The sequence below is a fragment of the Lithobates pipiens genome, unplaced genomic scaffold, assembly GCF_037356315.1.
Source record: "Lithobates pipiens isolate NorthernLeopardFrog02 unplaced genomic scaffold, aLitPip1_a1.2 Scaffold_23, whole genome shotgun sequence".
NCBI lineage: Eukaryota > Metazoa > Chordata > Amphibia > Anura > Ranidae > Lithobates > Lithobates pipiens.
In genome coordinates, this window is record NW_027507785.1 from 56,599,737 (window position 1) to 56,627,466 (window position 27,730).

General features: G+C 46.3%; 1 protein-coding gene across 1 annotated transcript; it reads right to left on the reverse strand.

Moving 5' to 3' along the window:
* LOC143927546 (uncharacterized) lies at window positions 1-26,036 on the reverse strand. Its single transcript, XM_077451678.1, has 3 exons — window positions 24,136-26,036; window positions 5,750-5,852; window positions 1-683 (listed from the first exon to the last, which is right to left on the reverse strand). Exons 1-3 carry the CDS (start codon window positions 24,358-24,360, stop codon window positions 169-171), a joined length of 843 nt encoding a protein of 280 aa, XP_077307804.1. The 5' UTR covers window positions 24,361-26,036; the 3' UTR covers window positions 1-168.
* Window positions 26,037-27,730: the final 1,694 nt, after the last annotated feature.

Genomic DNA, 27,730 nt, shown 5'->3' on the forward strand with positions numbered 1-27,730 from the left:
CAGGCGCCGTTCAACTTCGGAGATTTTCCGAAGCTTCGTCTGCTCCGTACTGCGCATGCGCAGGACGTGGCGGACGCTATATGATGGCCGGACACTATATGGCACAACACCGGCCCCGCTGAGCCCTTCTAAATCATCCCTGCTCTGCAAACTTGGGTGAATATCATTTTATTGGAGCTGCCTCATCAGCACATAGACGGTTTTCTGCCGCTGGAGCCAGTGCTGGGGGCTCAGGTGCTGAGGAAGCTCAAAGAAAGAGAAACTAAAGTTGCGGCTGAAGCTGAGCTCGGTCACCGCCGGGACCGGGGGCAGTTTGATGCTGTGGAACTTGTTGGCGGTCCTTCTCTTGGTGACGCCGGTCCTTGCCTTCTGCTTGGCTCTGTTGTGAGGTTTTTCTTTCGGGAGGTGTTCCTCGGGAGCCTGCGGCCCCCAGCTGACCTTGTTCACGGCATTTTTCGGAGCTCTCTGGCCGTGCCGCTGCTCAGCCGTGTTGTCGAGGGGTGTTGGCGGAGACGGGAGGATTTGCATTAGAGCGGTGAGGGAGCTCTCGGAGGGCGAGGCTTTCACCCACGGTGTCATGTCGCCGGAGGCAGTCGGCTCAGGTTTGAGCTTTCCTCTCTTCTGTGATTTCTTCTCCGGGTGAGAGAAGTCCGCGCTCTTGTTGGCGATTCCGGTTTTTGGAGCTGGAAAAAAATAAATAAATGAATATTTACCGCAGCGAAAGGTGCTGACATTTTAAGCAGAAACAGTAGTAATCGTGCATGAATATAGAAGATATTTTGTACTACAACGAAAGGTGGACACACACCACTAGATGCAAGGTAAAGCTCTATCATCCAAAGAAGAAGTCATATTATTATTATTATTATTCAGGATTTATATAGCGCCAGCAATTTACGCAGTGCTTTACAATATAAAAAGGAGACAATACAGTTACAATATAATAAAATACAAGAGTATTAAGAGGGCCCTGCTCAGAAGAGCTTACAATCTAATATCTGAACATGGTCCAGGAAACACCGCCATCTTCCCTGGGCCAAAGCTCATTTAACCACTTCAGCCCCGGAACGTCCCTCCCCCCCCCAGGGCTGGACTGGGAAAGAAATTTGGCCCTGGACTTCATCCAGACCGGCCCACTTACATTTTGAGTGTCCCATCAGCACCCCCTTACATCAGAGTGTCCCATCAGCGCCCCCTTACGTCAGAGTGTCCCATCAGCGCCCCCTTACATCAGAGTATCCCATCAGCACCCCCTTACATCAGAGTGTCTCATCAGCGCCCCCTTACATCAGAGTGTCCCATCAGAGTGTCCCATCAGCGCCCCCTTACATCAGAGTGTCCCATCAGCGCCCCCTTACGTCAGAGTGTCCCATCAGCGCCCCCTTACATCAGAGTGTCCAATCAGCGCCCCCTTACATCAGAGTGTCCCATCACCAGCCCCCTTACATCAGAGTGTCTTATTAGCAGCCCCCTTACATCAGAGTGTCACATCACCAGCCCCCTTGCATCAGAGTGGCCCACTGAGCCATCGGCCCACCGGGAAACTCCCTGTAGTCCCAATGGCCAGTACATGCCTGTCCCCCCCCCCCCCCCCTTCATGACCAGGCCATTTTTTGCAATACGGCACTACATTACTTTAACTGAAAATTGCCCGGTCGTGTGATGCTGTACCCATAAAAAAATAAAAAAAAATGTATGTTCTTTTTTTCTCAACAAATAGAGCCTTCTTTTGGTGCTATTTGATCACCTCTGCGTTTTTTTATTTTTTTATTTTGCGCTATAAATAAAAAAAAGACAATGTTGAAAAAAATATATATTTTTTTACTTTATGCTATAAAACATACCCAGTAACAAAATGTAAAAAATCTATTTTTTTTCCATCAATTTAGGCCAATATTTATTCTGCTACATATTTTTGGTTAAAAAAAAAAATCCCAATAGTATATTGGTTGGTTTGCACAAAAGTTATAGCGTCTAAAAACAATGGGATAGATTTATGGATTTTTTTTTTTTCACTAGTAATGGCAGCGATCATCAATTTTTAGCGGGAATGCGACGGACAAATCGGATGCCTAACCAACACTCTTGACACTTTATGGGAACCAGTGATCGGTGCTAAAAAAATATGCACTGTCACTGTACTAATGCCACTGGCAGGGAAAGGGTTAACATCAGGGGTGAGCAAAAAGTTAAATGTGTTACTAACTGTTGGGAGGTGCTTTGCGACTGGGGGAAGGTAAAGCTCTGTGCTCCTGCTTAGCAGAAACACTGGATCAGTACATTCCCCTCTCACAGAACGGCAGTCTGCCTTGTTTACATCGGCAGAACGCCGTTCTGCCTGTCTCCCGAACGACTGGCGGGCCCCCGGAAGACATTGTGTCCGCCGGACCCGCTGATTGGCTTCCGCTGTGTCCAATCACAGCGGGAGCGGGTCACCGGCGGAGCGTGCGCCCCAGACCCCGAAGTGTCAGAGTGATCATCAATTTTTTGTGGGACTGCGACATTGCGACAGACGAATCGGACACCTAACTGACACTCTTGATACTTTATGGGAACCAGTGAGACCAATACAGTGATCAGTGCTAAAAAAAAAAAAAAATTCACTGTCACTGTACTAATGACACTGGCTGGGAAGGGGTTAACATCAGGGGCGATCAAAGGGTTAAATGTGCTCCTAGGGAGTGCTTTCTAACTGGGTGGGGGAAGGCAGAGATCCGTGTTTCTGCTACATCTTCTCCTCTCACAGAACGGCGGTCTGCCTTGTTTACATAACCAGAACGGCCTTCTGTCTCTCCTGAGAACGATCGACAGGTCCCGGCGGATATCGGGTCCGCTGATTGGCTCCCGCTGTGTTCAATCACAGTGAAAGCGAGTCGCCAGCGGCACGCGCCCCAGTCCCAGTGCATGACATCACATACAGGTACTGCCGCAGTGGGGTGGTCCGTAAGTGGTTAAAATGGTCTGTTGCAAAGTTGAAAACTGTTTTGTGGTCAGACGTATTGAAATTCAACGTTCTTTTTGGCAACCATGAGCGCCGCGTCCTCCGGACTGAAGAGGAGAGGGACCTTTCCGGCTTGTTATAAGCTCTAGGCATTATTGAGTATGGAATGGGCAGCTTGTATATCTGGAAAGTCATCATCAATGCTGAATGATAGATCCAGGTTTTAGAGCAGTTTATACTCCCATCCAGACAACGTCTTTTTCAGGGAAGGCCTTGAATATTTCAGGAGGACAGCAATGGCCGCCTTCATATATCTGCCATGACAGGTTTGCTTTACTATGAGATCCCTTTAGCTGCCTATATTTGACCTCTACAAATACAGTCCAGTGAGAACACAAACATCGAAGAGTCCAAGGTTTTTAATATTAAAATCGATGCATAAGAGGAAAACCAATGCGATTCGAAGCCAAAAACACTCCCCCTTTATCAGGGCATAGGAATTTTGACTGTGATTAAACAGACTCAGGTAATCAGATACCGAATAGATCTGCACCGATGACTTACTTCTTGGAACAGTTTCAGGAGGGAAGGATAAGGCAGCATTAAAGAATGCAAGCCAGTAAATCACGTTGTCGAGCTATTTTGTTTCTGCTTACCAGAGTCCACTTAAAGCGGAGTTCCACCCACTTTTACAACTTGGTCTTATACCGGCCATACACGGTTCGAACTTCGAAAGAATTTTCTTTTTGAAACTCGTATCGAAGAATTTTCGTACGAATTTTGCACCATTAGTGGGCTGCAGCAACAGCTGATTTTCGTGCGGCCATCGAATTTGAGGAATCAGACTTGTTGAAAATTTTTTGAAAAACAAACGATTTTCTAATCAATGATGGGAGAATCGTGCGAGAAATGTAATAAGAAAAAAAATGCGCATGTGCAAGAAAAGAAAATATACGGAGAGAAAAGAAGATTCCCGGCCACAAAAATTCTTTTTTGTAGCAAGGTGAAATTGAAGGCTTGGTCAGCCGAATTTCGAAAATCAATGGTGGCATCATCGGATCACAAAAAAAAAAAAACTTCTGATTTTGAAAAGAAAATTTGTTCAAAATTCGACCGTGTATGGCCTGCTTTAAAGGAAAGACCACCCTTCCACCCCTCGTTTTTGGATAACTATTTTTTTTTTCTTATCTTTTCTGAAGTACCTTGTGTACTTCCATCCTAGCTCAGCTGCGGCCCATGGCGTCATTTCCTCCTTTTCCACCGCTACCTTCTGGGACCTGTGTGTGTCCCAGAAGATGAAGAGGCCAATCAGAAAGCATCACACCACTGGCGCATGTGCAGTAGGAAACCAGCTGTGAAGCCTGAAGGCTCCACTACCAGTTTCCCTTGGTTACAATGGCTGCGCCTGCACTGGATCCGATGGACGGATCGGCCTCGGGGCGGCCGACATTGTGGGTTCCCTGGACAGGTAAGTGTCCTTATTAAAAGTCAGCAGCTACAGTGTTTGTAGCTGCTGACTTTTAAAGAAAAAACGCTTTAAAGGGGCGTTCTGGCCAATACATTATTTTTTTTTTAAAGTCAGCAGCAAACACTGTAGCTGCTGACTTTTAATAAGGACACTTACCTGTCCAGCGATCCCGTGATATCGGCTGCCCCAAGGCCGATCCATCCATTGGATCGGCTGCCGGGAGCCTCCATCTTAACGAAGGGAAACGGGCAGTGGAGCCTTGCAGCTTCATTGCCCGTTTTCTACTGCGCATGTGCGAGTCGTGCAGCGCTTTTTGAATGGCCCCCGTTGTTTTCTGGGACACACACATGTCCCAGAAGGCAACGGGGCCGCTCACCGAAGAGGAGGAAGCGCCGTGGAATAGGAAGAGGCAGATTAGGAAGACTGCCTAGCAACAGCGGTTTCAGGTAAGTGAAAAACATTTTTTTTAAGATTATTAATGCATATTTTTTTTTTTTTTTTTTTTTGGGTGGCCCTCCACTTTAAGCACAGTCAAGATGCCTAAACCCCGACTGGGATGTCATTAAAGTTCATCTGTTTTTTAAGCGGAGTCCCCATTTTGTGGAGTGCTGCTGTACCGTGCCCACTGTGCCCATTGACCATTTCAGTGACCATTCTAAAATTCGAACCCAGGGGTTAGTTGTAGTTTTTGGTATATTTGATCAGTGTAAGTGAATTACAAGTGAGCCTGAACACCTTATGTGAACTCGGGCCGCGGCAGACGGTGTTTGTTCAATGGACTCATTGGGGTCTCTGATTTGATACGAGCAGATTAACCTGGCATCAGGTGGCACTGGCTTTCCTTTGTTGTGCACCGGCGTTGGGTGTTGCCTATTCACCTGTAATCAAAGAGCAGACGCAGGTAACGCCCGTGACATGTAATCCAAGGACCCCTGAGCAGCACCACGAGGTGAGGTAAGAGTAAGTGACAAGGGCGTGCGCGTGCCAAGTTCTACGAAAAAACAAAGCTTTGTAATTCAACGGACCTTTTCATCGCCTCCCCTTAACGTTCGCGGCTGTTGGCACTTCCAAAGCTTTCTACACATGGCAGGTGGGAGATTAGAATCCCTGGCACAGGCTCAAGAACCTACACATTGTCAGGGCATCTGGAACAACGCTTCAGAGGGCGGTGCCCCACTTGCCTCTCAAAGCGGCGCGTCGCCATGGTTCACTGGAGACGGTAAGACGCAGCAGACATCTGCACTCGGGTCACGCCATCTCCCTGCGGACGTATCACATAGACGGGCGGTGGGAGAAGAGACGGCCGGAAAGGCCCAGATGTTGCCAACGCCATGCCATACCTGCTGCCTGAGTCGCTCCTCTTCTGATTAACGGCAGAGTTGGTTGCGCTTCTCTTTGAGGTTGGCTGATTGGATCTTGGGAATTCCTGGTACTGGTGTCTACCTGAAACAAAACGATTAAATGAATAAAGTCATAAGAGTTCTATTTTCAGATAAGCTTCGAAAAAAAGTGGGAAATACCCAAAATTTCAACTTTTGAAGGGGCCACAGGTGTCAGTAAAACTTAAATCTGATCTCCACGTTGATACAATGGGTATAGAAAATAATCACCCCCCTTTAAAATAATCACATTTTGTTGCTTTGCAGCCTGAAATTAAGACAGACACAGTTTTTGTTTTATCCAGCATTATTTACTCAGTGCAACTTATAACATTCAAGGGAAGGATATAACACCAACATGTCGGGGGGAAAAAAATTAAAAAACTCAATCACTGAGTTGGAAAAAAGATCACCCCCCCCCCCCTTATGTTAGTATTTTGTTGTTCCACCTTTTGCTTTAATTCCAGCCTTTTTTAGTCTGTTGGGATTTGTCTCTAATAAACTTTGCACATCTAGACTTTGCAATATTTGCCCGCTCTTCTTTGCAGAATTGCTCAAGTTCAGTTAAATTTAAAAGGTGACCGTTTTGCTGTACACACCCGGTGCCAGGACGCTGGGAACCGATAAACGTGAGTGTAATCTCCTACTCGTTTTTACCCATTAAACTTATTATATACAATGTAATACTGACATATAATCACACATATAGGTTGGACTTGATAGACTTGTGTCTTTTTTCAACCCCACCTCCTATGTAACTTACAAACAATTTTACGCTATGAGGTTCTTCCTCTGTTATTTCTCTCTGTCCATGTGAGGTCTATCCAGTGCATGAGGTGCCAACTACGCATTTATCTAGGGGTCTCCCCACATGCCTAAGCGACCATACTAGAGATAGTTGGGCAACATCTAAGCTGGGAGTCCCGTCCATTGTGGGCGCATGTGCGCTGCCTCCCATATCCACCACCGCCACCCTCCCTATCCATGCGCCTGGCCCCTTTCAGGACGCCGGGTGCATGAATTCTTATGGCGGGGGTGTTTTATTTTGAAACACCTGATTTAGAGCCAGAGGCTCTAATAGGCTTCAAAATAGGGTGGGCTCGGGGCGCAGAACAATGCATCTGGAGCCCACCCAGGTGTGTTGCATCATTGAATAAATATTCGCTGTTGCAAAACTGATCATCCTCCCGACCAGTCGGGAAGCGGCTCTGATACCCATCACCCGACTGGCTGAAAGGACAGGCGATCCTATTGAACGCCTAGGAGGAGGGGAGGAGACACAAAAGTCACGGCACGATGCCCACCGCAGCCTGATGTCCGCTGATGCCCTGATTCCAGCCGCTGCCCGATGTGCCCGCTGCCTAGATAGGGTAAGTGCTGGTGGACCGGCAGACAGCGAGGAGGGGGGGTGGTTGTTTGCCACCCCCCCCCAAACAAAAGACCACCAGCCGCTACTGCATCTAAGGGTGATTGTAAATCCATGTGGGGCACCCAGTCTGAGCACAAGCCTATGGAGCACGGGTTGTTTTAGACTGAGCACGAGCACATATGAACACAACACATGTTAAGACTCCAAAGGCCTTTTTATATGTGGCCTGAATCCCCAAGCGCCCGAGTGCACAAAAGATATATATGCTGGCTGCCATGGGGTGGGGGGGACGGGTCAAGTGCCGGCGTTGTGTCGAATACTGTCCCCCATCGGATAGTGTCTGCCCTGTACTGAACTTGTGCAGCACAGAGGACAAGGAGAGGCTGAAGGTCTCCGAACATGACTGGCACCTGCGCACTGAGTCCAAGTTTAAGCCCCACCATCCAATTGGACATAGAGTTAGAATAAAAAATTGCAGATCGAACCGAGGCCGCGCCCGAAGCATGGCAAGCGGCCTTGTTACTAAGTGCTACTGTATGTCCACTTGCATGGTGGGGCTTGAACCTGGACTCAGGGCAGAAGATATGAGCAAGTGCGCAAGGGCTGTGCGTGCGCAGTACGGGGCAGACACTATCCGATGGGGGGACAGATTTTGGCAGAACACCGTACATACAAGAGAATTTTCTGTTTACACGGTGGCCTCTGTTAAAGGAAGTCCCGTCTCCTGTGCTGCCATTGGATGACTGTTCTGTCCATCATAGGGGGCAGGACTTTGTATTAAAGAGGCAGTCAAGAAAACAGATTCTCCTGTATGTAATGTGTTGGCGCTCGTCCCCCCCCCCCCCCCCCCCCCCCTCCCTGTTCCCTCTGAGGCTGCAGATGGGCATGAGTCAGGCTGCACTGATGAGTCTGCATTCCTGGCAATGGGGGTGCTGCATTATGAGCAATGATAAGGCTGAATTCATAGCAGTGGTGAGGCTGCAGATGGGCACTGATTAGGCTGCATTCATGGGCACTGACCCCTTATTTTGCGTTACAGTTCTTTATTTAAAATGTATTTTTGTTTCCTAAACCTTCCCTCTTAAAGTGAAGGTGCGTGTTATACACCGATAAATACGGAATATCCAAATAACACGCCCGAGCTCATCTCTTCACCACACACAGCCACACAGGCGTGAGAATTCTCATTGGGCCGTGTATTAGTGCTCGGACTAACACACTTAGATCAAACTCTAATGGTTCAAAGAATGTCAGGCAAAATGGTCGGCCCTCACGCATGGTTCAGTTCATCAAATCTGGCCATATTCGAAAAAAGTTTGGACACCCCTGGACTAGGCCGTGCAAGGACATTCACCTTTTTCTCTTTCGCCCACTGTGTGCTCATCATTGCTGTGTGCTTTGGGTCATTGTCATGTTGGAAGGTAAAACCTTCTTCTCATTGACAACTTTCTGGCAGAGGGCAGAATATTTTCCTCAAGCATTTGATGGTATTTTGCCCCATCCACTTTTCCTTCTATCCTGACAAGTGCTCCAGTCCCTGCTGCAGAGAAACCCCACCATACCAGGATATTACCCCCCCACCATACCAGGATATTACCACCACCCCCCCACCATACCAGGATATTACCACCCCCCACCATACCAGGATATTACCACCACCCCCCCACCATAACAGGACATTACCACCCCCCCACCATAACAGGACATTAACACCACCCCCACCCCCCCCCCCCCCCCCACCATAAGAGGATATTACCACCTCCATACTTCATTGAAGGAATGGTGTTATTTGGATGGTAAGCTGTATTGGATTTCCAGCAGACATATCGTTTGATGTTGAGGCCAAATAATTCCATTTTATTCTCATCTTTTGCAATTATTGCAAAGCCTAGATGTGCAAAGTGCAAAGTTAGTAGACACTTATCCCAACAGACTAAAGACTGCAAAAGGTGGTCCAACAAAATACTGATGGGGGTGATCCTTGATTATTTTCTATACCCTTTGTATACAGTAAATAAACACACATGAATGCAGTTCAAGTTCCTCCAGCCCAAACTCGCTCATCTATGTCTTTATGGACCTTGCTTTGTGCACTGATCCATATCATTTGGAGGGAGGATTATGGTGTGGGGGTTGTTTTTCAGGGGTTGGGATTGGCCCCTTAGTTCCAGTGAAAGGAACTCTTAAGACGTCAGCATACCAAGACATTCTGGACAATTTCATGCTCCCAACTTTGTGGGAACAGTTTGGGGATGACCCCTTCCTGTTCCAACATGATTGCGCACCAGTGCACAAAGCAAGGTCCATAAAGACATGGATAAGTGAGTTTGGGGTGGAGGAACTTGACTGGCCTGCACAGAGACCTGACCTCAACCTGATAGAACACCTTTGGGAAAAATTAGAGTGGAGACTGTGAGCCAGGCCTTCTCTGCCAACATCAGTGCCTGACCTCACAAATGCTCTTCTGGAACAATGGTCAAACATTCCTATAGACACACTCCTAAACCTTGTGGACAGCCTTCCCAGAAGAGTTGAAGTTGTTATTGCTGCAAAGGGTGGGCCAACTCAACATTGAACCCTACGGACTAAGACTGGGGTGCCATTAAAGTTCAAGTGTGTGTAAAGGCAAGTGTCCCAATACTTTTGACAATATAGCGTAGTTCTGATAGCAATGCGTTTGGATAACGACTAGGCTCATCTCTAAGCCCTTGTACACACGGTCGGACATTCCGACAACACAATCCGTCTGATTTTTTACGACGGATTTTGTCCGAAACTGGTGTTTGCATACACACGGTAGGACAAAGTTGTCGGAAAATCCGATTGTTCAGAACGTGATGATGTTCGTTGCGTACGACGGGACTATGTTCAGGCTAGTAGCCAATAGCTTTGGTCTCGTAATTTGATCTGAGCATGCTTGGCACTTTGTCCGATCGGAATTCTCTACAAACGATCGGAAAAAGTCTGATCGGATTTTGTTGTCGGAAAATTTTATATCCTGCTCTTAAACTCTGTTGGTCGGATTTTCCGACGGAAACAGTCCGATGGAGCCCACACGCGGTCGGATTATCCGATAACACGGTCCGATCGGACATTTTCCATTGGAATTTCCTACCATGTGTACAAGGGCTAACAGTTGCGAGTCACAGACACAGCTCCCAACCAGTGCTGGAAGCAGTGTTAATTCCCTTGACTAAAATATTTTCGTTGACTAAATGAATACTATTTTAGTTGACTAAAATATGACTAAAACTAAAACAATTCAGATGACTAAAATAGGACTAAAACTAAAATGTAATTTTAGTCAAAAGACTATGTCTAAAACTAAATTAAGTTTATATCACAACGGCTAAATCTGTGTCTGTAGTGCATGTTCAAACCTTAATACCATAAATAATAAGTATGTTATTTGATTTTTACTCCAGGATTATATAATGTTATAAATAATGCATTCAAATTTATAGGAGTTGTAAAGGCAGAAGGTTTTTTTTTAATGCATTAAAAATAAAAACCTTTTGTGTGTAGCAGCCACCCCAGCACCCCCCTAATTACTTAACTGAGCCCCATCTCTCTCCATCAATGTCTAAGCTGTCTGGGACACTCCTCCTGATTGGCTGAGACACAGCAGTGGAGCTATTAGCTCCCGCAGGTGTCAGTCAAAGTCAGTCAGCCAATCAGGGGAGAGGGGGGCCAGTCAGGGCTCTGTGCCTGAATGGACATACGGAGCTGTGACTCGGCTCCAGTGCCCCCCATAGGAAGCTGCTGACTGTGGGGGCACTTGATAGGAGGGAGGGGCCAGGAGCAGCAAAGACACCCGAGAAGAGGAGGATCGGAGGGGCTGCTCTGTGCAAAACCAGAGCAGGTAAGTATAACATGTTTATTATTTTAAAAAAAGAAAAAGAAGAGAGGCTTTACAATCACTTTAACTAAACCCATTCGATTTTAGTCGAGTAAAATACGACTAAAACAACTCAGATGACTAAAATACGACTAAAACTAAAATGGCCTTTTAGTCAAAAGACTATAACTAAAACTAAATCGAAATCTGATGTCAAAATTAACACTGGCTGTAAGAGGTCTTTATTTGACGTTAGCAAAAACTTCTGACAGGATGCCGATAGGAGGAGAGAGAGATGAGCTCATCACTGTGCTGCTTCTCCTTTCATTGTCCAGTCGCAGGCGGGGGATGGGTCCAGGGTGACCTGGGCTCAGAAAAAGTAGGTTAATTGATACAGACCATCAGACTGGAGACATCTACTGGCAGAAACACTTATGCCCTGTACACACGATCGCACATTCCGACAACAAAATCCAATGTTTTTTTATTTTTTTCGATGGATTTTGGCTCAAACTTGTCTTGCACACACGCGGTCACACAAATCTTGTCGGAAATTTCGATCGCCAAGAACGCGGTGACATACGACACGTACGACGAGCCGAGAAAGATGAAGTTCGACAGCCAGTGCTGCTCTTCTGCTTGAATCCGAGCATGCGTGGAACTTTTGTGCGTCGGAATTGTGTAAAGACGATCGGAAATTTCCGCCAACGGATTTTGTTGTCGGAAAATTTGAGATCCAGATCTCTTATTTTGTTTGTCGGAAATTCGGATGGAAAATGTCCGATGGAGCCTACACATGGTCGGAATTTCTGACAACGAGCTCCGATCGAACATTTCCCGTGAGAAAATCCGACTGTGTGTACGCGGCATTACTGGGGGGGGGGGGGGGGGGACAGCTTTGTATTACAGATGAATATTGCAGCACAGGCTGGTTCTGTTATTTTTGGTTGGAGCTCTGCTTTAAAGTAAGGCCTCTTTTATGCCCCATACACACAGTTGGACATTCCGACCACAAAATCCGGATTTTTTTTTCGACGGATTTTGGCCAAAACGTATCTTGCATACACACGGTTGCACAAAGTTGTCAGAAAATCCGATCGTTCTGAACGAGGTGACGTCGAACACATACGTCGGGACTATAAACGGGCCAGTAGCCAATAGCTTTCGTCTCTTAGTTTATTCTGAGCATGCGTGGCACTTTGTCCATCGGAATTGTCTACACGCGATCGGAATTTATGCGATCGGATTTTGCAAGTCGGAAAATTTTAGATCCTGCTCTCAAACTTTGTGCGTCGGAAAATCAGACGGAAAAAGTCAGATTGAGCCCACACACGGTTGGATTTTCCGACAACACGATCCGATCGCACATTTTCTGACGGAAAGTCCGACCGTGTGTACAGGGCATTACTGTGGGGGGGGGGGGGGACAGCTTTGTATTACAGATGAATATTGCAGCACAAGCTGGTTCTGTTATTTTTGTCTGGAGTCCTGCTTTAAAGTAAGGCCCCTTTTACACTGGCGGAGTCCGCCAGCGGATCCACCCACTCAGCAGGGGATCTCTCCGCCGATCCCTGCTGAGCATGCAGATGGCAGGTCCGTGTCTGCTCCGCGCTATGCAGAGCGGACACAGACACAGTCCGCTGCCCTCTATAGGCTGTCGAATGAAAACTGACTGCCTGTCCAATCCATTTCCATCCGACTGTCACCCGATGGATGGATGGGGAAAGGATTCCCATTTGTCTATTTTTTATTTTTAAACAATCAGGTTTTCTTTATTGAAGGATAAATCACGGAACAAAGAAAATGCGGGTGAAACAGCCGAATGTGACATAACAGGATCAAACATTTATACATTTATCAAAAATCAGCTTAGGGTACCAGACAGAGCGACGATAAAACGATGATAGAGAAAACCAGTGCATAATTAGGGCCATTCGTCTGTTTTTAGCGGACGGGATCAAATCAGATGTCGGCGGGTGTCAACGGACACGCGACATCCGGCCGCTCCATAGATGAATGGATGGTCTGATTGGCTCTGCCTGAAAAACTGACAGGTGGACCCGATTGGTCCGTCAGTGCGAAAGGGGTCAGTGTCCCTATTACGATCAATGTTTAACCACTTAAGGACCGCCTCGCGCCGATATACGTCGACAGAATGGCACGGCTGGGCACAATCACGTACAGGTACGTTGCACATTAAGAGCCCAGCTATGGGTCGCACACGCGCGCCCGCCAGCGCCGCACTTGCGACCCGGTCCTGAGCTCTGTGGCCGCGGGACCCGCGGACCCGATCGCCGCTGGTTCGGCACTGCGTCGCTTTACCTGATAATTGCGCGGTCATGCGACATGGCTCCCAAACAAAATTGGCGTCCTTTTTTTTTTGGTGGTATTTCATCACCAAAAGAGTGTCAATTAACCACTTAACAACCGCCCATTGCCGATTAACGGCTTCAGGGCGGTTGTTTAACTCTGAGAGGCCGTTAATTAACGGCCTCCCAGAATTCTGCTCTCGCGCGCCCCCTGGGGCGCGCACTCGAGAGCATCCGTGACCGCCGGGTCCACAGGACCCGGCGCATCACGAATCACGGTAAACGGCCGATCAGCGCGGCCGTTTACCACGTGATCGCTCCGTCAAATGACGGAGTGATCACTTGTAAACAAACCGGCGTCATGTTATGACGCCGGTTCCTCCCTCCCCCTCTCTGTACCGATCGGTACAGCGGAGGGGGAAGAGATCGGTGTCAGCAGCGATGTGGGCTGCATCTGCAGTGCCCACATCGCTGCGCACCGAAAATTAACCCCTCAATTCCCTGCCAACACTCTGCAATACCCTGCCATTACTCTGCATTACTCTGCAATACCCCCATTACTCTGCATTACCCTGCAACACTCTGCATTACCCTGCAACACTCTGCATTACCCTGCAGCACTCTGCATTACCCTGCAGCACTCTGCATTGCCCTGCAACACTCTGCATTGCCCTGCAACGCTCCGCAATACCCTGCAACGCTCCGCAACACCTTGCAACGCTCCGCAACACCTTGCAACACTCCGCAACACCTTGCAACACTCCGCAACACTCCGCAATACCCTGCAACACTCTGCAATACCCTGCAACACTCCGCAACACCTTGCAACACTCCGCAACACCTTGCAACACTCTGCAATACCCTGCAACACTCTGCAATACCCTGCAACACTCTGCAATACCCTGCAACACCTTGCAATACCCTGCAACACCTTGAAATACCCTGCAACGCTCTGCAATACCCTGCAACGCCCTGCAACACTCCGCAACGCCCTGCAACACTCCGCAACGCCCTGCAACACTCCGCAACGCCCTGCAACACTCCGCAATGCCCTGCAACACTCTGCAATGCCCTGCAACACTCTGCAATGCCCTGCAACACTCCGCAACACCTTGCAACACTCTGCAATACCCTGCAACACTCTGCAATACTCTGCAACACTCTGCAACGCTTTGCAATACCCTGCAACACTCTGCAATACCCTGCAACACTCTGCAATACCCTGCAACACCCGCCAATACCCTGCAACACTCTGCAATGCTCTGCAACACCCGCCAATACCCTGCAATGCTCTGCAACACCCGCCAATACCCTGCAACACTCTGCAATGCTCTGCAACACCCGCCAATACCCTGCAATGCAATACTCTGCAACGCCATACTCTGAGATACCCAGCCATAGTCGGTGATACCCTGCAATACCCAGCCATAGACATCCCCCCCCCTCCCGCCGCCCTCCGGTGCTTCTATCGAATCGCTAATACGATCAAAGACAGAATCTTTTTTTTTTTTTTTTTTTTCAGGCTTCCCAGCTTAGAGGTGAGATGTGGGGTCTCATTGACCCCACATCTCACTGTAAAGAGGACCTGTCATGCCATATTCCTATTACAAGGGATGTTTACATTCCTTGTAATAGGAATAAAAGTGATCAAAAAAATTATTTTTGGGGGAAAAAATGTCAAACTAAAATAAATAAAGTAAAATGAACAATAAAAAAAATGTTTTTTTTTAAAGCGCCCCTGTCCCCATGTGCTCGCATGCAGAAGCGAACGCATACGTAAGTCCCGCACACATATGAAAACGGTGTTCAAACCACACATGTGAGGTATCGCTGCGAACGTTGGAGCGAGAGCAATAATTCTAGCCCTAGACCTCCTCTGTAACTCAAAACATATAACCAGTAAAAAAAAAAAAAATTGTCGCCTATGGGGATTTTTAAGTAGCGACGTTTGGCGCCATTCCACGAGCGTGTGCAATTTTGAAGAGTCACATATTAGGTATCTATTTACTCAGCGTAACTTCATCTTTCACATTATGGAAAAATTGGGCTAACTTTACTGTTTTTTTTTTTTTTTTTTAAGCCCAAAACTGTTTTTTTTTTTTAAAAAAAGCATTCGAAAAATTACTGCGCAAATACCGTGCGAGATAAAAAGTTGCAAAGACCACCATTGTATTCTCCAGGGTGTTTGCTAAAAAAACATATATAATGTTTTGGAGTTCTATGTAATTTTCTAGCAAATAAATGATGATTTTTACATGTAGGAGAGAAATGTCAGAATTGTCCTGGGTGCTCCAGAACGCCTGATGGCGCTCCCTGCAAGTTGGGCCTCTGTATGTGGCCACACTGTGTAAAAGTCTCACACATGTGGTATCGCCATACTCGGGAGTAATAGCAGAATGTGTTTTGGGGTGTAATTTGTGGTATGCATATGCTGTGTGTGAGAAATAACCTGATAATATGACAATTTTGTGAAAAAAAAAAAAAAGTAAAAAAATTCTTGATTTTGCAAAGAATTGTGGGAAAAAATGACAACTTCAAAAAACTCATCATGCCTCTTACTAAATACCTTGGAATGTCTTCTTTCCAAAAAGGGGTAATTTGGGGGGTATTTGTACTTTTCTGGCATGTTAGGGTCTCAAGAATTGAAATAGGCCATCAGTACTTCAGGTGTGATCAATTTTCAGATATTGGCACCACAGCTTGTGGACTCTATAACTTTCACAAAGACCAAATAATATCCACCAATTTGTACTTATTTTTACCAAAGATATGTAGTAGTATAAATTTTGGCCAAAATTTATGAAGAAAAAATTACTAATCTGCTAAATTTTCTAACAGAAACAAAGAAAAATTCATTTTTTTACAGAATTTTCGGTATTTTTTCCTTTATAGCACAAAAAATAAAAAACCCAGCGGTGATTAAATACCACCAAAAGAAAGCTCTATTTGTGTGAAAAAAAGGACAAAAATTTCATATAGGTCCAGTGTTGCATGACTGAGTAATTGTCATTCAAAATGCGAGAGCACCGAAAGCTGAAAATTGGTCTGGTTATTAAGGGTGTTTAAGTGCCCAGTGGTCAAGTGGTTAAAAAAAAAAAAAAAAAAACACATTATTTTTTACATTTTGCTATAATAAATATCCCCCAAAAATATATAAAAAAAACATTTTTTTTCCTCAGTTTAGGCGGATACGTATTCTTCTACATATTTTTGGTTAAAAAAATAAATAAATCGCAATAAGCGTTTATTGATTGGTTTGCGCAAAAGATATAGCGTTTACAAAATAGGGGATAGTTTTATGGCATTTTTATTAATAATTTTTTTTTACTAGTAATGGCAGTGATCAGCGACATTATGACGGACACATCGGACATTATTGACACATTTGTGGGACCATTGGCATTTATACAGCAATCAGTGCTATACAAATGCACTGATTCCTGCGTAAATGACGCTGGCAGTGAAGGGGTTAATCACTAGGGGGCAGTGTAGAGGTTAAGTGTGTCCTGGGGAGTGACTCTAACTGTGGGGGGGGGTGGGGCGTGGCTAAGTGTGACACGTCACTGATCTCTGCTCCCGATCACAGGGAGCAGAGATCAGTGACACTGTCACTAGGCAGAACGGGGACATGCTTGTTTACATTAGCATCTCCCCATTCTTCCTCTCCGTGAGACGATCGCGGGTATCCCCGTGGCGATCGAGTCCGCGGGACATGCGACCTGACGCGTGGAGCTTACCGCCGGCGCGCGCGCCCACAGGCCGCATCTTAAAGGGCAACGTACAGATATGTTAGTCTGCCTGTACGAGCCCTTCTGCCGGCGTATATCGGCGTGAGGCCATCGGCAAGGTGTTAAAACATGAATGAGCAAAGCAATTCTGATTTTAGTTTTCACGCCTGCACTACATGCTCTTAGACAGCAGATGGCAGTCTTGCACTTTAGTCTCTCATACAAATTACATTCTTATAGGCAGATATGTTATTTGCATACAGTTGTTGTTATATGGCACAGACAAGCATGCATTTACATGCCAATACGACAATGTAGCAGGTCCGAGTTTCCACAAGCATTACTCTGAAATCTTGTTAGTGTGCCGAGTTATTTGCATACAACTACTAACATCAGTTATAAAGTTGCTTCTCCTCTTAATGTTACCAGTCACAGCCTGTTAATAAAAGGCTTAAAAAAAATTCCAGCGAGGCACTTGGAACAATAGTGATTAGTTATACAAAATTGCCAATCCAATTTTATTTGGTAAGGCACAATCGCCCTGATGAGGCTGCACTGGCCAAATAGTGTGTCCCTAACTGGGGTCCCTAGAGTGAAAATCCAAGCAGTAAGAAGTTGCAAAAAAGACTGCCATCCAAAGCGAGTCCAAGAAAATTTGTTTATCAGACGATTCAATAAAGTACCCAACGCGTTTCAGGGGTCTGAACAATTACCCTTCATCAGAGCTTGGATTTTAAATGTACAGTGCCTTAAAAAAGTATTCATACCCCCCTTGACATTTTGTCATGTTACAACCAAAAAACGTAAATGCATTTTATTGGGATTTTATGTGATGGACCAACACAAAGTGGCACATAATTGTGAAGTGGAAGGAAAACTAACACCGCACATCTCCCTGAATAGAGATGGCCTTGCTGTTCGCCCTGCGGTCGGTTCGCGGCGAATTTTACTTGTTCGCGATTCGCCAAACTGGCGGATTTCTGGCGCTGTTCGCGCGGCGGACATATGCGTTTACATTGTGAAGAACTTTGACCCATGATGACACATCCATCATGGGGTACAGGACAGCCAATTGAGACATTTCTGCACATTGACAATTGGACAATTGGACCCCCTAACTTATAAATAGACCTGATCTAGCGGCCATTTTACATTCTGTCTTTTGTCAGTGTAGGGACAGGACGCTGTGTGCAGCAGGGACAGTCAGTTTAATCACTAGCTATTACTATTAGGTCCACAAAAGTCCTTTTAAGGACTGGTATAGGTGTACAGTATATAAGGTGGGCACGTATAATATACTTTCTTTCAAATATTCAAAGTATATTATGGTGCACTGCTGACTGCTGTGCTGCTGAGTGCTGACCGATTCTACAGCTGTCTTTTATCAGTGTAGGGACTAAGGGACAGTTTGGTGTTTAGAGCAGGGACAGTCTGCAAATCACTAGCTACTAGGTCCACAAAAGTCCTTTTAAGGACTGGTATAGGTGTACAGTATATAGGGTTGTACACGTATAATATACTTTCTTTCAAATATAGAAAGCATATTATACTTGACTGCTGTGCTGCTGAGCTGAGTGCTAACCGATTCTGCAGCTGTCTTTTATCAGTGTAGGGACTGAGGGACAGTTTGGTGTTTCCCCTTCATAGCCTGGCCTGACCTTTCCTCTCCTCCATGGCCTTCATGTGCTCCTGAATTGTCAAAATTTCACAGATAAAAAAAGAATGCTTGTCGTTGTCGATCCCAGATTCACTTAATACTTTTGTTATGTCAGTGTCCATGTGGTGGGACTATGTGTGCACAGCTAGTAAGTATTTTGTAGCTGAAAATATGACCTGGAGGTTTTTAACCACTAGAGATCCGCTCTATAGCCAAATGACTGCTACAGCGCGGACCTCCTTTGCCGGGACTACGTCTATTGACGTCGTCCCGTGCACAAGCGGCCTGCGCGCCCCCTGAGGGGCGCGCACGGCGCGCTCTGTGATCAGCGAGTCTATGAGACTCGCCTGATCACGGATCCGAGCAAGGGGTCGATCCCGACCCCTTACCACGTGATCAGCTGTCAGCCAATGACAGCTGATCATGTGATACAACGGAGCTGGTAATCGGCTATTATTCCTCCTCGCGCTGACAGCGCAAGGAGAAAAAAAAAGAGCCCATCACCGGCGGCCGTGATCGGGACATCAGTCCCGATCACGGCCAGCCCTGCCAGTGCCCACCTGCCAGTGCCACCTCATTAATAAATAAGTGCCCCCACATCAGTGCCACCCAGCAGTGCCCATAGTGCCACCCAGCAGTGCCCACAATCTGCCTCAACAACGGTGCTGCACCCCAGTGCCACATATCCGTGCCCATCAGTGTCATCTACCAGTGCCCATCAGTGACGCCCATCAGTGCCACCTATCAGAGCCACCTATCAGTGCCCATCATTCCCATCTATCAGTGGTACCTATCAGTGCCCCTTAGTGCCACCCATCCGTGCCATCTTATCTGTGCCCATCTTTGCCCATCAGTGCCGCCTTATCTGTGCCCATCAGTACTGCCTTATCTGTGCCTATCGGTGCCACCTTATCTGTGCCTATTAGTGCTGCCTTAACTATGCCTATCAGTGCCCACCAGTGCAGCCTATCAGTGCCGCCTCATCAGCGCACTTCAATGAAGGAGAAAAATGCCCTTTTTTCAAAATTTTATAACAAACGATTAAACATGATTTTTTATTTTTTGTTATTTTGCATTTTTTTTTTGTTTGTTTAGCAATAAATAAAACTCAGAGCTGTAATTAAATGCCACCAAAATAAAGCTCTATTTGTGGGAAAAAAATGATAAAAATTTCATTTGGGTACAGTGTTGTATGACCGCGCAATTGTCATTCAAAGTGCATCAGCGCTGAAAGCTGAAAATTGGTCTGGGCAGGAGGGGGGTTTAAGTGCCCAGTTATCAAGTGGTTAAGGTTCGCCTGCCATTAAAGCAAACCTAGCGGTTCGCAAACGTCCCATCGGGAGTTCGTCCATCACTATCCCTGAACACACCATCCCCTCCGTGAAACATGGTGGTGGCAGCATAATGTTGGGGGATGCTTTTCTTCAGCAGGGACAGGGAAGCTGGTCAGAGTTGATGGGAAGATGGACAGAGCCAAATACAGGACAATCTTAGAAGAAAGACTCTAATGCCCCGTACACACGATCGGACTTTCCGCCAACAAAACCGTGGATTTTTGTTCGAAGGTTGTTGACTCAAACTTGTCTTGCATACACACAGTCACACAAATGTTGGCCAACAATTACGAACGTGGGAATGCGGTGACGTAGGACGAGCCGAGAAAAAGGAAGTTCAATAGCCAGTGCGGCTCTTCTGCTTGATTCCGAGCATGCGTGAACTTTTGTGCGACAGACTTGTGTACACACGATCAGACTTTCTGACAAGTTTTGTTGGCGGAAAAATTTAAGAACCTGCTAAGAAACCTTTGTTGGTGGAAAGTCCGACAGCAAATGCTGATGGAGCGTACACACGGTCGGACTTTCCGGCAACAAGCTCACGTCGAACATTTCCCGTCGGAAAGTCCGCTCATGTATACACGACATTAGAGTCTGCAAAAGACTTGAGACTGGGGCGGTGGTTCACCTTTCAGCAGGACAACGACCCTAAATATACAGCCAGAGCTACAATGGGATGGTTTAGATCAAAGCATATTCATGTGTTAGAATGGCCCAGTCACAGTCCAGACCTAAATCCAGTTGAGAATCTGTGGCAAGACCTGAAAATTGCTGCTCACAGACGCTCTCCATCCAATCTGACAGAGCTTGAGATATTTTACAAAGAAGAATGGGCAAAAATGTCCCTCTCTAGATGTGCAAAGCTGGTAGAGACATCCCCAAAAAGACTTGCAGCTGTAATTAAAGTGAACGGTGATTTGAGGAAAAGGGGTTTTTGGTTCGGAACTTTAAATGAAGCATCGGGCCATCTTGGGCTCTGTGCCTCCATTCCCCATTGCATTTGAATAAAAGGTGGTTTGGGACATTAAATGAGGTGCATGGCAAGTGGCTGGCAAATACTTTCACATAATTAAAAAGTATCCAATTAGACAGAAGGAATAATAATAAACATAATATATATAGAAAGTTAATACTGTAAAAAGCAAAAGCATTCAACTTTCTATATATATTGTTTATTATTCCTTCTAATTGGATTATACTGCAGAAGGTCGGCACAGCTGCGCAAACCACCATAGGTGTTCGATGGCTGGCTTTAAGAGCTATAGGCAGCGCAACGCCGTGGCCGATGCCCGTAGCCAGCACGATGTCCACTAGCAACCCACGATCACTCCTCAGAGAGGAAGGCTGGGGATCTGTCAATGTAAACATACAGATCCCCGTTCTGTCCGGAAAGTAGAGTGAGATCGTCTGTTCCTAGTGATCAGGAACAGCGATCTCTCTGTGTACTCCTAGTTAGACTCCCCCCCCCCCCCCAACAGTTAGAAACACCTCCCTAGGGAACACTTAACCCCTTCATTGCCCCCTAGTGTTAACCCCTTCCCTGCCCGTGACATTTATACAGTAATCAGTGGCTATTTTTTAGCTCTGATCACTGTATAAATGCCAATGGTCCCAAAAAAGTGTCTGATCTGCCTGCCGCAATACCACTAAAAATCGCTGACCATCGCCATTATTAGTTAAAAAAAATTTATAACAAAAATGCCCCCTATTTTGTAGATGCTATAACTTTTGCGCAAATCAATCAATATACACAATAATACTCGGAAAATCCGACCGCGTGTACGCTCCATCAGACAATTGCTGTCGCATTTTCCGCAGACAAATGTTGGATGGCAGGTTTTAAAATTTTCCGCGGACAAATTTGTGTTGCCGGATTTTCCGAGCGTGTGTACACAAGTCCGTTGGACAAAAGTCCAAAGTACAAACACGCGGAAAATTATGAAATGCAGCGCACAATTCTCTTCTTCTTTAATGGAATTATAATGAAGCTGCTTTGCTGGTGATACTGATGGAGTTATTAAAAACTAATTTTCAAAGGTTTTTTTTTTTTTCTACTAGTGATCAAGAATAATATTATTATGATTTATTTTTTATTTTTTTGGTCAAGTTACCAGAACACCATTATCCCGTATTTTTTAAGATCAAAGATACAACTATGTTGGAGTCCCTTGTCAATTTTACATTGTATTTTTTTTAAATGTAACTGCCTACTCCCAAACTATCATTTGCATTAAAACACACAGCCAAGTATTATTCTCCACAATTTTTTTATTGTGCATTAAAAAAATAAAACAAATAAATGTAGACATGTTATCTGCCAATAGAAATTAACCAAAAAGTGCATTCTATGCATCCAAATATATAGAAAATATACCAAATCAAATCATTATTCAACCAAGGTGCTTTGACTGCTTGAAGACATGGATCCGTGTTCCTGCTTCACAGAAACACAGGATCCATGTCTTCTGTACTCGAGGAATGACAGTCTGCCTTGTTTACATGGGCAGACTGTCATTGTGCCAGAGTACCGAACGATTGGCGAGTCCACGGAACCCACTGATTGACTCCTGCTGTGCAAAATCACAGCGGTATTCAGCTGCCGGTGGCGTGCGCTCACGTCCCGAAACCCAGAAGCGCAGAATCACGTAATATATATATATATATTAATATGTTATTCTGCGTAGAGCGGCTGCCCTGTAACAGTAAGTCTGCTATAGGGCGGTCGGGAAGCCGTTAAACCCAAAAGCAAACATTTATTATATTGCACCTTAACAATTCTTACATGTGATGGCTGCATCCGTCTTCTTTTTCACGCTTTCTTTTTTTCATCTGGTGATCTGGCCAATAGGTATGTTGTTTTTCAAAAGGGCAAGCTCTCTAGCAGAATGTATCAGCTACAGAGATGGGACAAACCATTTAACTCTAGCAGTGCTGCTTACAATGATTCGTTTTCATTTATGTAAAACCTTTAGCCCAAAAGGAAAAAAAAAAAACTGCTGTAACTGATTATAAAGTGTTAGCTAGAGTTAGGCTTCAATTAATGTATTTAAATATGCTAGTACATTAAACACTCCCCTCCCCCCCAAACTGGCAATGCTGCTTTCCAAAAATGCCTCACGTGCTCCTTCATCCAGAGTGTGGGCACTCTAATACAGTAGGCACGTTACTGGCTAGATCAACAGGTGAAAATGTGTGTGTGTGTGTGTGTGTGTGTGTGTGTGGGGGGGGGGGTAAAAATAAGTGATAACCTGCGATATATTACATTTATGGTTTTGGATTTAAAGTGGTTGTAAACCCTTACAGACCACTTTGACCTACAGGTAAGCCTAGATTAAAGGGGTTGTAAAGGTAAATGTTTTTTCACTTTAATGCATATTATGCATTAAGGTGAAAAAACATCTCACACTGCCGGCGCCCCCAGTCCCCCCGTTTTACTTACCTGACCCCTCGAAAGTCCCGCGCTCACCCCCGCCGTCCTCTTCGCTGCTCAGCCTGGCCGCTGATTGGCTGGAGTGGATGGATTGAAAGCAGCGCAGCCATTGACTCGCGCTGCTGTCAATCACATCCAATGACACAGCGCGCTGGGGCGGGGCCGTGTGATACAGAGAGCGGCTATATCACGGGAGCGCGCCCACAGGTGCTTCTCACCATGCGAGGGAGCTCCCATGAACGTGAGAAGTACTTGCGGGAGGAAGCAGAGACAGCCGCCGAGGGACCCCAGAAGAGCAGGTTCGGGGCCACTCTGTGCAAAACGAGCTGCACAGTGGAGGTAAGTATAATATGTTTGTTATTTTTAATGGCGATATGCTGCTAGTGGTGGCTCCCGTGCACATGCGCGGGAGTGACATCATCGCGGCTCCGGCCAATCACAGTGCCGGAGCCACGATACCCAGAAAGAAGATGGACGCTCAGTGGAAGAGGGGATAGCGGTGACATCGCTGGCTCCTGTGTCAGGTAAGTGACACATAATGGGGTAGTATGCGATGCATAGTAGTCCATTATGCTTTACCTTTGCAGGGAAACAAAGAGGAAGTAAACCCATCAGGGTTTACTTCCTCTTTAATATTGCTTTAATCTTATGATGAAGCGGCTGCAACTTTTTGTCTTCCTACCTTATACATGAACCTTTCATGGTGAGTCCTCCTGGGACTGTTCCAGTCCGGAAATTCCTCCAGTGCCAAAGACGCTGAGTTATTTGATCTACAGAGCCGTTGGGTGTCGGACGGTAACGTCTTGGTTCCAAGTGTACCATCAGTTGACGAATTCAGCACCGTGGTTGGTTTTCCGCCTACCTCCCGCATGGTTCTTCCTCTCTTGGGGGAGATGTTCCGATTCATGTTGGCCAGTAGTGAGATGGTGCTAGCAATGTGGCTTGCCCATAATGCTACCTCAACATGCAGGAGAGCAAGAACAGGAGGCTATCCCAAGGTCTACTTGTTGCTCCAAGTCCAACTTCCATCCAAGTTCACTGACCAAGTGTGACAGGTTCAGCTTGGATGCTCCTATAGAGAGCTCCGGAGATCAGGGATGAATTATTAACAAGACTCTTGGCTTGGGAGAGGATCAGCCTTTCAGGGTGACAAATACTCAATAATTCAGACAAGCGCTAGCAATGCGGATTTGTATTCATTATAAAAGCTGTCAACAGGGCGACAGGCAGTTAGCGGGGTCTCGAATGTCAATGTACAAAGAGGAGAAAAAAAAATATCCCCTGGGAGCTCCAGGTCATGAAGGTCATCTGTAGTGAAAGATGGGGAGATTGTCGTATTCAGCCATGTCCGTGCAAAAATCAGAAAAGGACAAATATTGGGGACCGGTAGGAATTGATTGGTTCCCGCATCCAAGCAGGAGATTTTGACCTGCTCTCTATGGAGCCGATTCACATATCTCCACAGCGGGTCTGGTGCGATTTGCGTCTTTTGGTCCGTTTCAGGTCCGAATTCAGCCCAACGTGTCAATATTTTGTGTGGCCACCATTATTTTCCAGCATTGCCTTAACCCTCTTGGGCATGGAGTTCACCAGAACTTCACAGGTTGCCACTGGAGTCCTCTTCCCCTCCTCCATGATGACATCACAGAGCTGGTGGATGTTGGAGACCTTGCGCTCCTCCACCTTCCGTTTGAGGATGCCCCACAGATACTCAATAGGGTTTAGGTCTGGAGACATGCTTGGCCAGTCTATCACCTTTACCCTCAGCTTCTGTAGCAAGGCAGCGGTCCTCTTGGAGGTATGTTTGGGGTCATTATGTTGGACTACTGCCCTGCGGCCCAGTCTCCGAAGGGAGGGGATCATGCTCTGCTTCAGTATGTCACAGTACATGTTGGCATTCATGGTTCCCTCAATGATCTGTAGCTCCCCAGTGCCGGTGTTCTGGCATATAGTGTCCTGCCATCGGAAACTGTCCACCCCATACTGCGCATGCTCAGTACGGAGCAGAAGAAGCTTCGGAAAATCTCCGAAGATGAACGGCGCCTGTGGCGTAAGTCGAGGTGGTAGCCCCACCATCCAAGCGGACATAGGGCTTGCAAAATTAGAGGGCCCCTCGGCGGGCTCGCTTCGCTCGCCACGCTTCACTCGCCACGCTTCAGGCTCAGCCTTGCTGCGCTCGGCTCTTTTTATTCCAACTCTATGTCCACTTGGATGGTGGGGCTAGAACCTGGACTCACGGCGCAGGCGCCGTTCATCTTCGGCTATTTTTGGAATCTGTGTGTGCTGTGTACTGCGCATGCGCAGTACACAGCGGACACTATCTGATGGGGGACTGTATATGATAGGACACCGGCAGCACTCATGCAGCCCCAGACCATGACACTCCCACCACCATGCTTGACTGTAGGCAAGACACACTTGTCTTTGTACTCCTCACCTGGTTGCCCCCACACACGCTTTACACCATCTGAACCAAATAAGTTTATCTTGGTCTCATCAGACCACAGGACACGGTTCCAGTAATCCATGTCCTTAGTCTGCTTGTCTTCAGTAAACTGCAGGCTTTCTTTTGCATCATCTTTAGAAGAGGCTTCCTTCTGGGACGGCAGCCATGCAGACCAATTTGATGCAGTGTGCGGTGTATGGTCTGAGCACTGACAGGCTGACCCCCCCCCCCCACCCCTTCGACCTTTGCAGCAATGCTGGCAGCACTCATACGTCTATTTCCCAAAGACATCCTCTGGATAAGACGCTAAATGCACTCAAATTCCTGGCCTGTTCTGAATGGAACCTGTCCTGTTAAACTGCGGTCTGGTCTTGGCCACTGTGCTGCAGCTCAGTTTCAGGGTCTTGACAATCTTCTTATAGCCTAGGCCATCTTTATGTAGAGCAACAATTCTTTTTCTCAGATCCTCAGAGAGTTCTTTGTCATGAGGTGCCATGTTGAACTTCCAGTGACCAGTATGAGAGAGTGAGAGCGATAACACCAAATTGGGAACACACCTGCTCCCCATTCACACCTGAGATCTTGTAACACTAAAAAGTCACATGACACTGGGGCGGCAATATGGGCCCAAATTGGAAATTTTCACTTAGGGGTGTACTCACTTTTGTTGCCAGCAGTTTAGACATTAATGGCTGTGTGTTGAGTTATTTTGAGGGGACAGCAAATTTACACTGTTATACAAGCTGTACACTCACTACTTTACATTGTAGACAAGTGTCATTTCTTCAGTGTTGTCACATGAAAAGAGAGAATAAAATATTTACAAAAATGTGAGGTACTGTATCTGCCCCAAACTTTTTTTTCAGTTTTGGGATGAAGGGCGGAAGGGTTAAACCCCCATTCTTTTTTTTATTCCTGTCTATGTCCCTATTGGAGGCATTTACCCTTTCCATTTGCCCTAATGATCATTGTCATCGGGACAAAAAGTGATTGGAAATCCAACGTTTAAGGCCCCGTTCACACCTGAACCACACTTGTTCAGGTGCCATTCATTTGCGGGTCCGATTCGCACAATACATCGCACTTCAGTCGTGGCATACCGCATTACGTGAAGTTTCTTGCTCAAAAAGGAGCAGTTGCTTCTTTTGGGCGACAAGCTTTGCGTAATTACGGTTTGCTGTGAATCGCACCCCCGTATAGGTGCTATTGAAAATGAATGGCACCTGAACAAGCGCAGTGAGATTTGTCAGTTTTGAATTGCATTTTGGGATCGCAGGCAGAATCACCATGCGATCGCAAAACGCCTAGGTGTGAACGGGGCCTTACAGCTGTCCACGCAATAGGAGCTAAGGGAAAATCTTCCAACGGGGACACCTATTCCAGTGACAGAAGGGGGGGGTTTTCCCTCTCTTTGGAGAGGGTTCACTTGGGTCTCCAGGACAGGAAGTGAGGGTAAATCTCTCCAGCTGGACACAGACATCAAGAATAAACATGTCAGAGGGTTTACAGCTGAGTTAGGGACCTTAGATTGTAAGCTCCTTGAAGGTAGGGACTGATGTGAATGCACAATGTATATGTAAAACGCTGCGTAAATTGACGGCGCTATATAAGTATCTTAAATAATAATTTCAGGAAAAGGAAAGATTATAAATAAAGGGGCCATATATTCTTCCTTAAATCTTGGTGTATTTCTTCCAGATCTGTGCAGTAATGCAGTATGAGACTTCCTGTAACAAAGACCGCTCACTGCTGCCCTCTCTTCTTGTGCAGGGTGACCAGTCTAGTCGCCGCCCCCCTCCTGTAGTGGGTGGAGCCTGCTGGGGCCCCACCC